This window comes from Dioscorea cayenensis, chromosome 18 (genome assembly GCF_009730915.1).
Source record: "Dioscorea cayenensis subsp. rotundata cultivar TDr96_F1 chromosome 18, TDr96_F1_v2_PseudoChromosome.rev07_lg8_w22 25.fasta, whole genome shotgun sequence".
Lineage (NCBI taxonomy): Eukaryota > Viridiplantae > Streptophyta > Magnoliopsida > Dioscoreales > Dioscoreaceae > Dioscorea > Dioscorea cayenensis.
Genome location: NC_052488.1, coordinates 19,048,811 through 19,066,490, shown reverse-complemented (window position 1 = coordinate 19,066,490; position 17,680 = coordinate 19,048,811). Strand labels below are relative to the sequence as shown.

The following is a 17,680-nucleotide window of genomic DNA, read 5'->3' as shown; positions in this document are numbered from 1 at the left end:
ACTAAAATATAATAATAAATCACCCAAAAAGAAAAAAACTTTTTTTCCAAATCACCCAAGGTCTGTAATTTTAAGAAAGCCTAAAACATGCTAAAGAATTGAGTTTTTGGAGCATATATTGATAGAGAAAAATTGAGAAAAGAGTGTTGACGTTATGCTATTAATTTATAAAAATTGAGGAGAATTTTTGGTATCTATATTCAAGATGATAATTTTGGAAAAAAGTTTAAAGAGTATTTTATGATATTTTTATTTTAATTTATTTCCATTCTGGAAGAAAAATAAATATTAGAATAATTGGCTTTAAAACATTAAAATAGATAAAAATGCAGTCTTTAGTGCCTATCTTAACTGAAAGTATAAAATTAGATTTTCAAATGTTTGAAAAATCATTCAATGAGAAACTGAGCGAGTGAATTTCATCCATGAATCAGCCAAAAATAGAAAAAGACATTCAAAGAACAATATAATATCATATAATTTAGATTGTCACTGGATTTACAAATTCTGAAAAGACAAATTGCATTATGAAATAAGTCTAACAAATATCAATGCAACAACATCAGTATTTACAAAGAGTGCTTGCCTACGATGAAATGACTTTCAATGGGTATCCTGAACTTTTTAAGCAGCCTTCTTGCATTTATACTTATTGGCACAGTAAACATAAACAAGAAGATTGAGAAAACTAAGTCCACCTAAAAGCCAGAAAAAGTAATCAAGATGACCTTCATTTAAGTTATCAGGAATCCATCCAATACTCCCTCCTTTGGTCGTTATCGCAGTCACCACAGTCAAAATGAAGGCGCTCAAGTAGTTTCCGAGAGCATTTGTCAGTAGCGAGAGTGCACTGCAAAGACTTCTCATTGCATCCGGAGATTGGTCATAGAAAAACTCAAGCTGACCGATAAATGTGAATATCTCTGCTGCACCAACCAAAAAATACTGCGGTATCTGCCAGAATATACTAATTGGAACTGCAACCTTTTTGTCTACTAATCCTTCAGCTCTTGCAATCTGTAAACGCCAGATCTCAATGAGAGCAGCCGCTATCATGGATAGTATGGAAATGAATAGACCGATACCCATCCTTTGTAGCTCTGAAAACCCTCTCTCTTTCCCAGTGAACTTCCTTGCTATGGGTACGATAATTCTGTCATAGATTGGAACCCAAACGATGACGCTGACCACATCAAAAGTTGATAGAGATGCAGGAGGAATAGTAAAAGATCCGATTGATGTGTCCATAACCATCCCCTGTTCAACAAACATGGTAGAAATTTGTGCGTAGACGGCGGAAAAAAGAATCCCACTAGCCCAAATGGGGAACATTCGGACCAGTATCTTTAGTTCCTCCACCTGGGTGACAGTGCACAACCTCCATGGATTGGTAAAGCTCTGTGTCTTCACATCAGAATCCGACAAAGTAGCAGCCTTGTCAAGGAACCTACACAAGTACGAATGGATGAAAATCATATGATTATGGACAGTAAAAGAGAATGAAATAAGTTCAAATGAAACAAGAAAATTGAGGAATGTACTTGAGTTCATCACTGTGCTCAATTTTTCGACTTCCTTCAATTGCGGAGGTTTCTAATTCATAAAGAAGAGAAGTGTCAAGAGGAACTGGCACACTCCACTTGCGAACAGATGCAACAACTACCTGGCACATTCTTGTAAGAGGGCTTCCTCCAGGTTTTTGAAATCTATAAAGCGGAGTCCCACAGAAAAAACTTCCAATAGCTAGGCCCATAAATAAGGTAGGAATTCCAAAGCCTAAGCCCCAGCCACAGTTGTCTTGCACCCACACAAGCAAACTACTAGATATGAGTGCACCAATGTTGATAGAGAAATAGAACCAATTGAAGAAAGAACCCTTCTTTATTCTCTCATTAGCATCAGTGTCATCAAATTGATCAGCTCCAAAGGATGAGACACAAGGTTTAATGCCACCAGTACCAAGAGCAATCAGATACAGGCCAAGAAAGAATATAGTGTATTGCACGGCAGTTGCTTCTGGGCAAACAGATGCCACACAACCTGAAGGCTTAAAAGCAGGAACTGAGGCTGAAAGGGTTAGTGTGCCCATTCCCTGCACGTGACATTAACAACAAACTAAGCCAATTGAAAATACAATCAGAGATTCAGAAATCATATTACATAAAGCATATCATGAAAAGAGATTAAGTAAACAACTGGCCGTTATCCATACATGCAAATTACATAGAGTATTAATTATTAAAGCAATTGTACTCACAACAAAATATATTGTTGAAAACACTGCAATTGTCCAGTATTTTCCCCAGTAGGCATCGGCCAATACAGCTCCAATAAGGGGAGTAAGGTAACAAGTTCCCTGCCAAGTTGTGACATTTCTTGCAGCAGTAACATTTCCTTGATGAAGTTTCTTTGTGAGGTAAGTTACAAGGTTGGTTGAAATACCATAGTAGGCCAATCTTTCACAGCATTCATTCCCTGCAATTTGGTATTCAGTGTATGAAGTTAGATCAATTCTACATGAAAATCAGCACAGAAATTTAAGTTTTGTTAATACCTAGGATGAAAGGGCATGCTCTCCAATTGCCAGTCCGGTGCTTCAAGACAGGATTTCCATGTATGTCAACAGATCCATCTCCTGTGTAACCTTTGCTTCCATTCTACAAATCCAGGAGGAATGTCAATTATAAGATTAGTCTGAAAGTGAGGAAAAATAGAAATAGTCAAAATAATAACCATGTGTTTTACTCATTGAAGTCCAAATGGTAAAGTAGAAACTCAGTAATATTACGTGAACATAAACCAAATTGAATCACTTGGCTGGTGCTAATTACTTCAGGTAATCATTAATCACACAAGTTCCTCCTATCATAACAAAATGTGGCAGGTCCTTTTGCACAATTTACCTCTTATCTTTTTCTTTTCTTAATAAGCTATTGTATAACTTTATTTTGGAAAAAAAAAAAATCATTCCTAACTCTCATGGCACAAACTGAAGTAGGACTCCTTTTAAAAAATCATTCCTAACTCTCATGGCACAAACTGAAGTAGGACTCCTTTTAAAAAATCATTCCTAACTCTCATGGCACAAACTGAAGTAGGACTCCTTTTAAAAAATCATTCCTAACTCTCATGGCACAAACTGAAGTAGGACTCCTTTTAAAAAATCATTCCTAACTCTCATGGCACAAACTGAAGTAGGACTCCTTTTTGATTCCCACATAAGTTAGGCAATAAGTGAAATGACTAAATAAAAAAGAGCAAACAAGCATTCAAACAATAAAAAAAATTTGTAGCTGAAAGTTACTCCCATCGAAGAAAAGTCTCATAAACCAGAAAGTTGATTTAAATAGTACCATCATACCATGCTCAAATACAATAGGCGTATGATAGTAGACTCACAAAAAATTTCTGGATAGAGAAGCAATATTATAAAATTTTCAGTCCCAATCAGGCAAAATGCCACCTCCGACACCACCAACTCACGAGAAAGCAAAATATTTAAGACATGCCCAAAAATCATAGGCTAAAATAGCTGCAATACCCTGCTTAGTTCTGAAAATCTTCAATCCCCTGTGCAATCCTTATCAAGAGGGCCAAAAGACTAGCACAACCCACAAATAAATTCAAACAAGACATCAAATCGCAAATAAACAATACCAAAACATAAGCTTTAGCAGCCTTTCAAACATTTCAAAATCAAAGCGAAATCCAATCAAAGTCCTGACAGAGATAAGAGATCAATAGCCATAACAACGAGCTTCCATCAACAAACATATCAATAGAAAAAGATAACAACTTCGATTTGGACCAAACACAACACAAATTAAAACAATTTCAATCTACAACACAACAATCTCCCATCAAAATCCCAATCCAAAAATAAATAAATAAATAAATAAATAATCAATCATGCTAGGTTACGATCAATGCTACAGAATAAAGAACCATAAACTAAGAGAAAAAAAAACTCATCTTCGTCAAAATCCAGAAAAAAACAAGAAGAATCAACCATCACGCAAAGCACGGATCAAAATCCAAACTTTAAGCGAGACACAAGATCTGTAGTCACGAAATCAAACGAATACCTCATAGAGGCCATCTTCTAAAAGAAGCCTGGCCTCCTCGTCGGCGTGAGATCCCATGGATTCCGATCACCAAGAAAGAACTCCGATCTTCAACAACCGGTCGCCGTCTTCTTCTTCTTCAACCGTGAGTCGTCAGCTTCTGTTCAGGGATCAAACAATGGGTAACCACATGCGGTGTGCGGGCAAATAAATAAAAAATAATGGTTGCGATTATTCAAATAAACCCTCCAATATATTTTATTTATATCGATTCTCCATCCTTATCCACTGTGTGGCTTGTACTACGAATTATGGGTTATTTTTGTTGATAACAAGATTCAATTGACTGGGGTGGAAAACCTGGCTATCAAAGGGTGCAACACACTTCGGACAGCTACTTGTTGCTTTGTCACTTGACAATCGAATTTATCAGCCTCTTCCTCCACTGTGCTTGATTGCACGAGTTTAAAATCACTATGACCATTGTTTGGAACATATGACTAGAGTGAAATGAGAGCCCATGCTTAACATCAATTTTTTTCCCCCACCAATTTTGATTATTATTATTACTATATATTATTAATCACATATCATTACTTTAGATCTGCAGCCTCGAGATGAAGATAACAAAGTCTGAGGAGTCTATGACCATAGCGAAAGGAAGCATGCAACTCTTAGGACCCCTTAGGAAACAATGACAAACACCGATGTTAGCTACTTCCAAGACTTCGATCGGTGCATTACCTGATTCGCTCTATTTGGATAAACGACACGACCATGTTAGTATCCATAGCATTACCAACGCCATTTTTGGTTTTTTTTTTCATTTCTTGATGCTATTTTTTGTAATTTTATGATTGTATTTTTTTTTTTCGGTTGTTCATACTTTAACAAATAAGTGGTCAATCCACTTTTATAAATAAGAAAAAAAATTGTTATTTTCGTGTCTATATATACGCACACGAAGTTTCTTCATTCTCATTTTTTTTTTTTTCAATTTTAGGGGAAATGATGTTTTAGTCCAAGATACTTTTCAACTTTTTAGAAAAATCCCTCTTTTCAATCATTTTCTATTCAGTAATGATGAATTTTTTAATACTGAAAATGCTTTTACCCTCGTTGGCACTTGGCCTGTTGTGATTTTAACCCAATGTTCTTGCAACCCGCACAATGAACAAGGCAACCTTGCCACGCTCATGTCTGGGCGGCCACACCTGTGCAATGGACAAGCTCACCCTCTTCTTGTCTTAAACTTGGATAAAACATGAAAATAATTTCAAAATTTTCTATAAAAAATTTTATCAAATAAAAAAAAATCCAGGAATAAAAAAGAATCCCTGTCAAATCAGAATCTTTTAATTGGATTAGCTCCCGCCTAAGGTGGGTCATATAAATTATAGAATCTAAAATTTTATCTCACTGTATTAATTAAAAGAATTGTTTATAAATATGCGGGTTTTTATTTATATATTGTTTTAATTAAAAGCATTGTTTATAAATTTGTGGTTTTTTTATTTATATTGATTAAAATAAGAATGTTTTTTATTTATTTTTGTGGCTTGCGTATTCCATAAAAATGAATAATTGCTTGTAAAGATTATATTCACTTGATATCTTTATAATTATTTTTTTATATGTTAGAAGTCAAAACAAAAATGATGCCTCACTACTTTTTCGTCATTTTAAAACATGTGAAAACAAAAGTAGTTGAGGATAAATATAAACAAATAGAGAAAATTCCTTATATAACCCTGTAAAAATTTGTAATTACTACTATGCCCTCACAAACAGTACTTTTGCGTATGTGGGCTCATTTCTTTCCACCCGGCCTTTAATTTGGGATATGAGCGGTCAAAAAGCATGGATCACAAATCAAATTTTAATATTTTGTAGACTTCAAGGGATTGTGGGTTCATGACTTCCATTAGGGGCAAGTCCCTAGTGTTAATTACCCTGGACATTGTCACAGGAACCTCCGATTAAAAAAATAAGTATGAAAAAACAAACTGATTCTGACAAATAAATTTTATTCATAAAATTCATAGACTTCATTGAAAGTACAAGAAGTTTGGAATTTAATCATCTTGACGCAATAATAATTGTAGTCTATTATCTCCTTCTGACTATTCGAGCAATCTCTTTTAGGATAGAAATAGGGCAGGGAAGGATCTTATCTTCGGTCGTAGTAATGCCAGTCTCCGCTTTATCGACGACAGCAAGCTGCAGAAAATCACGCTTTGACTTTTGTTGACTTTTGGTCTTCGTCAACGGTCGAAATATGCATCTTGAACATGACTTAGAAACTGATGAAGTTATATCTTGGATATTTGAATTTGTGCCTTGGACTTGATTTGAAACTTGATTTGACTTTTCAAAAAAAAAACTATAGCTTTCATGCTTGTGAAGCTTTTTACAACTTGTGAACTCTTCAACGCTTTATCCTTGAGGTTGTTGAGTTCATTTGTTGATTTGTTTGAAACTTGGAACTTGGACATTGAACTTCGCATCTTGGATTTGATTTGGATTTTTTATTTGACTTTTTATAAGCTTCGGCTTTCATGCTTGTAAAGCTTTTGGCAACTTGTGATCTCTCCAACACTTTATCCTTGAGGTTGTTGAGCTCATTTGTTGATTCATTTAAAACTTGGAACTTGGACATTTGAATTTGCACTCTTTGGTTTGATTTGGAAGTTGATTTGATTTTTCACAAGCTTCGGCTTTCATGCTTGTGAAGCATTTGTGCAACTTGTGAACTCTTCAACACTTTAACTCTGAGGTTGTTGAGCTCATTTGTTGATTTGTTTGAAACTTGGACTTTGAATTTGGATTCTTTGATTTGATTTGAAACTTGATTTGATTTTTTTATAAGCTTCGGCTTTTAGGCTTGTGAGGCTTTTTTACAACTTGTGAACTCTTCAACACTTTAACTTTGAGGTTGTTGAGCTCATTTGTTGATTTGTTTGAAACTTGGATCTTTGATTTTGCATCTTAGATTTAATTTGGATTTCAAGCTGTAGATTCCCTATGTTGATGAATCACAAACTTGGTTTGACTTTCCATAAGCATCGGCTATCATGCTTGTGAAGCTTTTTTGCAACTTGTGAACTCTTCAACTCTTGATCCTTAAGGTTGTTGGGTTTATTTGTTGAATTTGCATTCTTTGATTTGATTTGGAACTTGATTTGACTTTTCATAAGCTTCGGCTTTCAGGCTTGTGAAACTTTTCGCAACTTATGAACTCTTCAACGTTTTAGTCTTGAGGTTGTTGAGCTCATCTGTTGTTCATCATTTTTTAATGCCTTGATTTTGATTTTTTTTTTCTTTTTTTTGTTTTAGAATGCCCCACTTTTGAAGGTCTTGAAATTTCTTTATCACTCCTAAGAGAGTCAATGGTCTCAAACAGGGTCCATGAGCTCAAAATGGGTTTTATGGTTTTTTTTTTGGAATTTTTCATCACTCCTAAGTGAATCAATGGTCTCAAATAGGGTCCATGAGCTCAAAAAAAGTTTTATGGGTTTTGGGATTTTTAATCACTCAAAAGAGAGTCAATGGCCTTAAACAGGGTCCATGAGCTCAAAGAGAGTTTTATGGGTTTTTTTTGAAATTTTTCATCACTCCTAAGTGAGTCAGTGATCTCAAAGAGAGTTTTAAGGGTTTTGGAATTTTTCATCACTCGAAAGATAGTCAATGGCCTCAAACAGGGTCCATGAGCTCAAAGAGAGTTTTATGGGGTTTTTTTTAGAATTTTTCATCACTCCTAAGTGAGTCAATTACCACAAATAGGGTCCATGAACTCAAAGAGAGTTTTAAGGGTTTTGAAATTTTTTATCACTCGAAAGAGAGCCAATGGCCTCAAACAGGGTCCATGAGCTCAATGAGAGTTTTAAGGGTTTTGGAATTTTTCACCACTTCTAAGAGAGTCAATGGCCTCAAACAGAGTCCATAAGCTCAAAGAGATTTTTATCACTCCAAAAAAAGTCAATGACCTCAAACAGGGTCCATGAGCTCAAAGAGTTTAAAAAAAGTTTAAAAGGTCTTCAAACCTGCAAATTTACATAAATGCCCTTTGGCAATAAATGAATCTCATAATTTAATTTAATTTTTTTAATTATTTTTTTTTAAATTGTTTTTTTTTTTTTACCAAAACTTCCTTATGATTTTATTTTATTTTTTTTTTACTGAGAAAATTTTTCCTTCTTTTTTTTTACATGGAATTTCATAAGAGCATCTACCTCTTTGAACTTGACTAATCACTTAAGACACGCCTCGAGATTTGTGCTAGGGTTATGAACATCATCTTTGTAATACCCTGAACCTTTGGATACCTGTTGGAAAATATATTCAGGGTATTACTACGATTCTGATGAGAATTTTTTTCTGAGAGTAATCTTGTTGAGAAACCCCAAGTGGAAATAACAAGGACCTAAGTGTAAAAGTTTATAAAAAGATTTTTGGGTTAAAGAGTAATAGAAAAAGGATTGATATAAAATGTTTCTGGCATCCAAGGACTGAAAGGTAAGATGGAAGGGATCTTTTTGAAATGTTGTACTATAATCCAAGGACCATTGGATAATTTAGAAGGATCTTTTGAGAATACTATTTTTGTAATTCAGGGACCATTCATGAGTTTTTTTCAGGGACTGTTTTGTAAGGAATTATGTTTTTGAGGGACTAAATGTAAATTTCGGCTGAAAGTTAAATTTGGAGAAAAAAATCTAGAGCTTGAGTGTTGTTCAAATCTACTTCTCCACCATTTTGCTACTGATAACCCGAGAGTTATGAAGAAAATGAGAGAAATTAGAGGTTTTTAAAGAGAAAGACTTGGAGATCGCCGGAGAGAGTTCGCCGGAGTCCTTGGTAAGGGTTATTTTGGTTTGAATGATATATAAATTTTAGTTAAAAGCTTGAGCAACAATGCTTGAATTTAACATGTTTTTGTGAGGTTTGGCTTGGATTTAAGTGCTGAAATCATGTTAGATTATTGTGGATGATTGTTTGATTGAAATTACTTTGAAAAACTTTTGTAAACATGATGAAATTGCTTGAAAATGGAGATGAGATTTTCGGTTTTACTGTAGCGTTACTGTAGCACCGAGATTAAAATTTGGTTTAGTTAATTAAATTGATGATTATGATGATTAGGAGGTTAATGATAATGGTTAGATTGAAATGGGTTGAGTTAGCCAAGTTGAATTGGTTGGATCAAACCAAGTTGCGTTGAATTGATTGAGTTGAATTAATTTGGTTGAGTTGGGCTTGATCAAATCGAGGTTGAGATGGTTTGGGTTTGGTTCGAGTTGATTTGGGTTAAGGGTTTTTGGACTGAACCAAGTTGGTTCAAAAGGATTTTTGAATAAAAAAATTGAGTTGGTTCAAGCTGGTTCAGTTTGATTGAGCTTTGGTTCAGTACAATTGAGCTTGGTTCAATGGAATTGAGATTGGTTCGGATTGGTTTTAAGCGTGTTTAGTCTAAATTGAGTTGGTTTAAGTGCAATTGAAAGCCGGTTTGATTATGCAGATGTCGGATTTTTAACCGATTGGAGTGAGTGGGCCCAATAGAGAATTGATTATTATTTTTTTGTATTTTTCTTTTGAGTTTAAATATATTATTTATTTTTTTATTATATTATTACATTAGGGTGTTGTTCGGTCTTGGGAGGGAGTTCAGGGTCTAGCAAGGAACCCAAGGACACCGAGTGAGTTGGTAGTGGCTATTATTTTTAAATAATTGATTAATTATTATTATTTTTGAAATAATTATTTAATGGCTAGTATTTTTGAAAATAATTGTTTAAGTATTTCTTTTTATCATGTTTAATTGGCGTATAATGTTGAGGTATACGTATATTTATTTGCCGTTGATGTTCACGACAATCGTATTGATACATCAATTTCAGTATAATTATACGTATTTATAAATAGTATAAATACATGTATATGTGATTTAATTATTCGGTTCATGAATTTATTTTTTTGGATGGTTATATATGCTTTTGATTTGGAATGATTTGTGAAATCGTGTGCGTGTATTAAAATATTTTACCGACAATATTTGTGGGACTGGTTTTCATTCCTGGCATAGGAATGGTATTTTGTATTTGGACTTTCTTGGTATTATGCATGTATCGTCTTGTGAATGTTTGTCTGGATAAGGACCATATGTTATGATTTACTCTGAGTTTGTATTGTTCTTTGCGTCTACATGTTGGTTTGGATGGTGACGGGCTAAAAGCCCGACTACTGCGATAGTGGGTTCCCAGGGCCGGCCTTTAGAGGTGGCGTGGTGGACACGGGTGTTGATTTGTCGGGATCGGTGGGAGGCGTAGAGCCACGATTGGATGATACATCGGGATCCCGGAGTCACCCTGCACGGGGACGGTGGAGCCAGCGTCGAGGTTACGAAGACCTTGGCGGCTCCCAGACCTAGTCGCGACGGCTAAGCCGGGGAGAGTTTTCGGGGCTATGGATTTGAGAATGGTTTTATATTATTAGTTATTTTTGAGCGTTGATTTATGATGAATTTATGTTTTCAAAAGTTCTTTAAAAAAATGTATTTTTGCTAGAATTCAGTATTTTTGGAAAAGTTGGAAAATTATTTGAGAAATTGGTATTTATATACTTTATATACTGCTTTGTATTTAAGTATTTGGAATTATTAAGCCACTACTGAGCCAGTGAATGTCTTTGTAGGCTGCGGGAGGCGAGGAACCTAGATTACACGATCGGGTTTAGAGCGAGTCGAGGGTTCGATCCGAGGGCTGCGAGTGGGTCCCTCATTTCTTTTTTTCTTGTTATTGGTGTCGTGACCTTGTAGCGGTTGTACCCATAAATTAGAAATAATTATATTTATTGTATTTATGTATTTGAGCATGTACTTGGTGAAAAAAATTGTAAATTGTGATTTGTAGAGTGCGCTTTTGTTTAAAAGCAGTGTCGGGTTTCAGGTTAAAAGGGAATTTTTAAGCGATGGGTGCTACATTTACCTCGGTAGAAGGGGTGGGTGTGACATCTTTTTGGTATCGAGTGTAGGTTGAGATATCCACTGGTTGGTAGAGATCACGGGTTGTGATCCGAGCCTAAGTTTAGAAGTCGTATCTAGACTTAGAGGTTTAGTAGGGATTAGACGAGAAAGTTAAGGGCCCGATGGGGAATTATTAAGAATCTCGATCGAGGGTTAAAACCTAAGTTGCGTATTTGGAATGAGAGGCGATCGTAGGGTTTTTGATATTTGAGGCGGTGAGCGATGCTGCTGTGATCCCGATCGCGGGTTGAGATATTTATTGGAATTGGTTTTTATCGAAAATAAGTTAACTTAAAGTTGCGAAAGAAGGGTATTTGGCATTCTCTTTGATGGTAGCACACGATGATTTTCGAGTTTGATTTGAAAGATACTTTGGACATACACTGCTTAAGAATATGGAGATTAGCCCGGTGAGTAACCGGTCTTCTTTATCACCTTTACATTGATTCTTAAAAGGTGTGTTATGATGTGCCGTTGATTCGAGTTTGATTTGTCGGACTTTGGATGAATTATGGCCGAGCTCCTCTAAGTGTAGTTTAGTTGTGTTTAAATAGAGGAGAAGATCGGACTTGCATTTTTCATCGATTGGAATTTTTGAGTGTCTTAAGGATTTTTTTGAGTAATGGAACCAAGGCGTTTGAGGGCAGTGAGGGCGAGGACCTCCTCCAGGTATAATAGAGAAAGAGAGAGATATTTCACGGAAGAGCGTGAAGAGAGGAAGAAGAGCAGAGAAGAGAAATGGAGGAGCAGGAGAAGGAGAGAGGAGGAGCGAATGAGGGAAGAAGAGATGGAAACCCATATTCTTTGCTCAAGTACCCTCTAGCTCTACTCTTGTTGCCTCGGCATCTTCTAGTTCTATTATTGCACTGGTAACCAAGAACAAGCGATGAGTCGATGTTTATGTCCCTGAAGCTCGTTATGTGGTAACCATGAATACCGAGATTTTTAGCTCTATAGTTGCTTGAGTGAGGAATATCTACATGGAGCGTTTTTCACCTGGGCGAGTCGTATGCGAGGTGAGGAAGGAGGTATGGGTTTACGAGGAGTTTCGACGGCGTATGATGATGCCCATGCGATCCTTAACTATGGTGCAGCAGGTTGAGCGATGGGCAAGGGAAAGGTTGAACCGCGAGCAAAGTAGACAAGGATGAGGTTCGATGAGCGTATGAGGACTTGTGAATAGTAGAATAATCATTTTGTATTATCGTTTGTGTGCTTGAGATGTTTTGTATTCTACACGTGTATTTCGAGTATGATGTATTCCTACTTGTGAATAAGAAGTTGCTTTTTCTTACGGATTGTGGAAAATACAAGATTATTTTTATTGTATGAGTTTTGGAAGTGAGGAAGCGGAGTAACACATCGGAAGAGTGTTGTATACAGTGTATAACACCGTATAAGAGGAATCAGGTTCACTTTGATCATCAGTGAGATACTTGGACATCCTTTTTACGATGATTGTTATTTCTTGTTGAGCAGTTGGAACAAGAGAGCAGGTCTTGGAACAAGTAATGAAATTCGATGATATCAGTTGATGTATGCTAAGGAAATTTCGAGGACGAAATTTTTCTTAAGAGAAGGATTGTAATACCACGAACCTTTGGATACCGTTGGAAAAATATATTCGAGGGTATTACTACGATTCTGATAAGAATTTTTTTCTCTGAGTAATCTTGTTGAGAAACCCCAAGTGGAAATAACAAGGACCTAAGTGTAAAAGTTTATAAAAGATTTTTGGGTTAAAGAGTAATAGAAAAAAAGGATTGATATAAAAATGTTTTACGGCATCCAAGGACTGAAAAGGTAAGATGGAAGGGATCTTTTTGAAATGTTGTACTATAATCCAAGGACCATTGGATAATTTAGAAGGATCTTTTTGAGAATACTATTTTTGTAATTCAGGGACCATTCATGAGTTTTTTTCAGGGACTGTTTTGTAAGGAATTATGTTTTGAGGGACTAAATGTAAATTTCGGCTGAAAGTTAAATTTGGAGAAAAAAATCTAGAGGCTTGAGTGTTGTTCATCTTCTTACTCCACCATTTTGCTTCATGATGACTCAGAGAGTTAAAATGAAGAAAATGAGAGAAATTAGAGGTTTTTAAAGAGAAAGACTTGGAGATCATGGGAGAGAGTTCGTAGGAGTCCCTTAGTAAGGAGTTATTTTGGTTTGAATGATATATAAATTTTTAGTTAAAAAGCTTGAGCAACAATGCTTGAATTTAACATGTTTTTGTGAGGTTTGGCTTGGATTTAAGTCTTTGAAATCATGTTAGATTATTGTGGATGATTGTTTGATTGAAATTACTTTGAAAAAAACTTTTTGTAAACATGATGAAATTGCTTGAAAATGGGGATGAGATTACGGAATTCTTGTAGCGTTCTTTGTAGCACCGAGATTAAAAATTTGGTTTAGTTAATTAAATTGATGATTATGATGATTAGGAGGTTAATGATAATGGTTAGATTGAAATGGGTTGAGTTAGCCAAGTTGAATTGGTTGGATCAAACCAAGTTGCATTGAATTGATTGAGTTGAATTAATTTGGTTGAGTTGAGGGCTTGATCAAATCGAGGTTGAGATGGTTTTGGGTTTGGTTCAGTTGATTTGGGTTAAGGGTTTTTGGACTGAACCAAGTTGGTTCAAAAGGATTTTTGAATAAAAAAATTGAGTTGGTTCAAGCTGGTTCAGTTTGATTGAGCTTGGTTCAGTACAATTGAGCTTGGTTCAATGGAATTGAGATTGGTTCAGATTGGTTTAACTGTGTTTAGTCTAAATTGAGTTGGTTTAAGTGCAATTGAAAGCCAGGTTTGATTATGCGATGTCGGATTTTTAACCGATTGGAGTGAGTGGGCCCAATAGAGAATTGATTATTATTTTTTTGTATTTTTCTTTTGAGTTTAAATATATTATTTATTTTTTTATTATATTATTACATTAGGGTGTTGTTCGGTCTTGGGAGGGAGTTCGAGTCTAGCAAGGAACCCAAGGACACCGGGTGAGTTGGTAGTGGCTATTATTTTTAAATAATTGATTAATTATTATTATTTTTGAAATAATTATTTAATGGCTAGTATTTTGAAAATAATTGTTTAAGTATTTCTTTTTTTATCATGTTTAATTGGCGTATAATGTTGAGGGTATACGTATATTTATTTGCCGTTGATGTTCTCGACAATCGTATTGATACATCAATTTCAGTATAATTATACGTATTTATAAATAGTATAAATACATGTATATGTGATTTAATTATTCGGTTCATGAATTTATTTTTTTGGATGGTTATATATGCTTTTGATTTGGAATGATTTGTGAAATCATGTGCGTGTATTAAAAATATTTTACCGACAATATTTGTGGGGATCTGGTTTTCATTCCCGGCATAGGAATGGTATTTTTGTATTTGGACTTTCTTGGTATTATGCATGTATCGTCTCGTGAATGTTTGTCTCGGATAAGGACCATATGTTATGATTTATACGATTTGTATTGTTCTTTGCATCTACATGTTGGTTTTGGATGGTGACGGCGGGCTAAAAGCCCGACTATCTGCGATAGTGGGTTCCCACGGGCCGACCCTTTAGAGGTGGCGTGGTGGACCCGGGTGTTGATTTGTCCGGATCGGTGGGAGCGTAGAGCCACGATTGGATGATACATCGGGATCCCGGAGTCACCACACGGGACCGGTGGGCCAACGTCAAGGTTACGAAGACCTTGACGGCTCCCAACCTAGTCGCGACGGCGGCTAAGCCGGGGAGAGTTTTTCGAGCTATGGATTTGAGAATGGTTTTATATTATTAGTTATTTTTGACATTGATTTATGATGAATTTATGTTTCAAAAAGTTCTTTAAAAATGTATTTTTGCTAGAATTACGGTATTTTTGGAAAAAGTTGGAAAATTATTTGAGAAATTGGTATTTATATACTTTATATACTATCGTATTTAAGTATTTGGAATTATTAAGCCACTACTGACCAATCCCGAATGTCTTTGTAGTCTGCGGGGAGGCGAGGAACCTAGATTACCCGATCGGGTTTAGAGCGAGTCGAGGGTTCGATCCCAGGGAGCTGCAGTGGGTCCCCTCATTTCTTTTTTTCTTGTTATTGGTGTCATGACCTTGTAGCGGTTGTACCCGCAAATTAGAGTAATTATATTTATTGTATTTATGTATTTGAACATGTACTTGGTGAAAAAATTGTAAATTGTGATTTGTAGGTCTGCTTTTGTTTAAAACAGGGTGTCAGTTTCCAGTTAAAAGGGAATTTTAACTGATGGGTGCCACATTTACCTCGGTAGAAGGGGTGGGTGTGACAATCTTGCTTGCCATGGATGAAGTAATCGAAGCTAAAGGGGCCATCATTGGACTCCAATGACGGCTGGTCGATTTTTAGATTCTGACAGGGTGGCAATGGCGGCATAAGCCATATATCATCACCACCGCGTTGTTCTCCTTTTCATCCTTAGCTAAGGTAGTGACGGCGGCATAAACCATATATCGTCACCACCACGTTGTCCTCTTTTTCATCCTTAGCTAAGGTAGTGACGGTGGCATAAGCCATATATCGTCACCACCATGCTGTCCACATTTTCATCCTTCGTCTTTTTTTAACTTTTTTGTGATGGCGTCCACAGTGAGTGAAAATGAATAGCATGCATATACTCTTGTCTATGTGCATGATTTAAAACAAAATATGCAGAGAAACGGGTCCCACTAAGAGACTAGCATCATTAATGAAAGATTTTTTTTTCATGGCATGGGCATAGGGTGTGCAACCGGAACACATCTTATACATTTTGTATAGAGTTTCATCTACCTCATCAAGATGACATTTTTTCAATGGCATTATGCATGGGATTAACAACCAAAATATATACGTATGTATTTTGCATGAAATTTCATCTAAGATTTTTCTTCATGGCATCTTGCATGGATTGAACTAAATCAGAACATGCTTATATATATATATTTGTATGAGATTTTATAAGATCATTTACCTTCTTGAAGTGATGAACTTCTCAAGGCTTATGAGCGTTTTTTGCTTGGTATGTATGAAGGGGACATCACCATTGTCGGGCCTCTCCACAAGGTTCTTGATTGCCTTTATCTTCACAATGGAGCTTTCTCATTGAGCCCGTAGAGAAACAAGGAAAGAAGCCATCACCACGTTCATAGACGGTGATGAAGCCATGCTATTCAAGGAAACAGGAATCCATCCTCTCTTGCATTTTTTTATATTTCAACATTCACTCCTCGGGTCCCACCACGGGATGAATATCAAGGAAAAAAAATGAAGCAAGGGCCTCCATGCATACGTCCTCCTTCAAACACAAAGACGGGCCCACCATCCAAAGGGAGAACTTCTCATTCATCCATGAATTTTTTTTATCTTCAGTCCCACCATGTAAGAGAACCTTCTTCCATGTATCACCATGCTAATTTTTTTTCTTTTTCTTTTTACCCTGGCGGTCCCACCATCCATCAAAATCCTTCTTTTTTCTATACTCTCTTCCTCCTCATTTTTTTTTTTATCTCTCCCCTCTTTTTTGTTACCAAAATCAAGGAGTTTAAACTTAAAATTTTGATTCTCATAACCAACAAGATTTTGGATTTAAAAAATTTAAAATCACGATCCTTATCCCATCTAGCGCATACATATTATTATTTTTTTAATTTTATTTTAGTTTATTTTATTTTTTTATTTGTTTGACATTTTATATTTATTAATATTTATATTTATTATTATTATTATTATTATTATTATTATTATTATTATTATTATTATTTCGTTATCAGATAAGCCCTAATGATCATTATCCCTCAAATTTTATTTTAACTCGAATTTAATTCAAGTAGAGATAAAGATTAAGGTTTTATTCAAATTAAAACTCTTCCTTCTTTTTTTTATATAAACAACGTATATACCCCTCTCATTAAAAAAGTATAATTATCAAAATAGTTTTTCTATTATTTGAAATTGGTCCAATTTGTCCCACTATTATAATCGCTACCTTTTTCAATCTCCATATTTTCCTAAACTGTGTTAATCTTGCACTTAGAATTTGCTAATGTTGCTTTTTAATATTAAAAAAACTCTCAAAAAAAATGCAATTATCCAAATAATCCCATTATAATTGATGCCTTTTTTAGTCCTTGTATTTTCTTAATTTGGGAAATCTTAGTCTACTCGCTAATGGGTATTACTTTTGTAATTCGTAACACCTATTAGTGAGTGGACTGCATGTGTTCTCCTATACTCTTAGGATGCGTTTGGATGTTCTCAATCATTACCCTAGCGAAGGGAAGCATTGATTAAATATTCCCTTCTCCTTGTTTAGATGTTATTTTATGCAGATAATCATTGAGGGTTGGTGGAATTCATTACTGATAGTTTCGGTGTGTCAGTGTGTTTAGCGAAGTCACTCAATCTCACAAGAAAATAAAGCACACACACACACACATCAAGCAAGAGAAAGAAGACACACAAGTTGATTACCCAGTTCGGCACAACCTTGCCTACATCTCAGGGCCAAGCCCATAAAAATAATCGACTAAAAGAGGTGATAGAATAAATAGTACAACACTCCCTTCCT

At 35.4% G+C, this 17,680-nt stretch overlaps 1 protein-coding gene across 1 annotated transcript; it reads right to left on the bottom strand.

Moving 5' to 3' along the window:
- Positions 1 to 453: 453 nt before the first annotated feature.
- On the bottom strand, positions 454 to 4,257 carry LOC120282241 (protein NRT1/ PTR FAMILY 8.3-like). Its single transcript, XM_039289004.1, has 5 exons — positions 4,086 to 4,257; positions 2,555 to 2,657; positions 2,258 to 2,475; positions 1,542 to 2,092; positions 454 to 1,447 (listed from the first exon to the last, which is right to left on the bottom strand). Exons 1-5 carry the CDS (start codon positions 4,140 to 4,142, stop codon positions 625 to 627), a joined length of 1,752 nt encoding a protein of 583 aa, XP_039144938.1. The 5' UTR covers positions 4,143 to 4,257; the 3' UTR covers positions 454 to 624.
- Between the last annotated feature and the right edge of the window lie 13,423 nt (positions 4,258 to 17,680).

What these genes read in the sequence shown, in the direction of transcription:
- LOC120282241 (XM_039289004.1), bottom strand. Translation starts at nt 4,142, where the DNA reads ATGGGATCTCACGCCGACGAGGAGGCCAGGCTTCTTTTAGAAGATGGC. An exon ending in TAGAAGATGGCCTCTATGAG is followed by an intron (nt 2,658 to 4,085) that starts GTATTCGTTTGA and finishes CTGGATTTGTAG; the next exon opens with AATGGAAGCAAAGGTTACAC. An exon ending in AGCATGCCCTTTCATCCTAG is followed by an intron (nt 2,476 to 2,554) that starts GTATTAACAAAA and finishes ACCAAATTGCAG; the next exon opens with GGAATGAATGCTGTGAAAGA.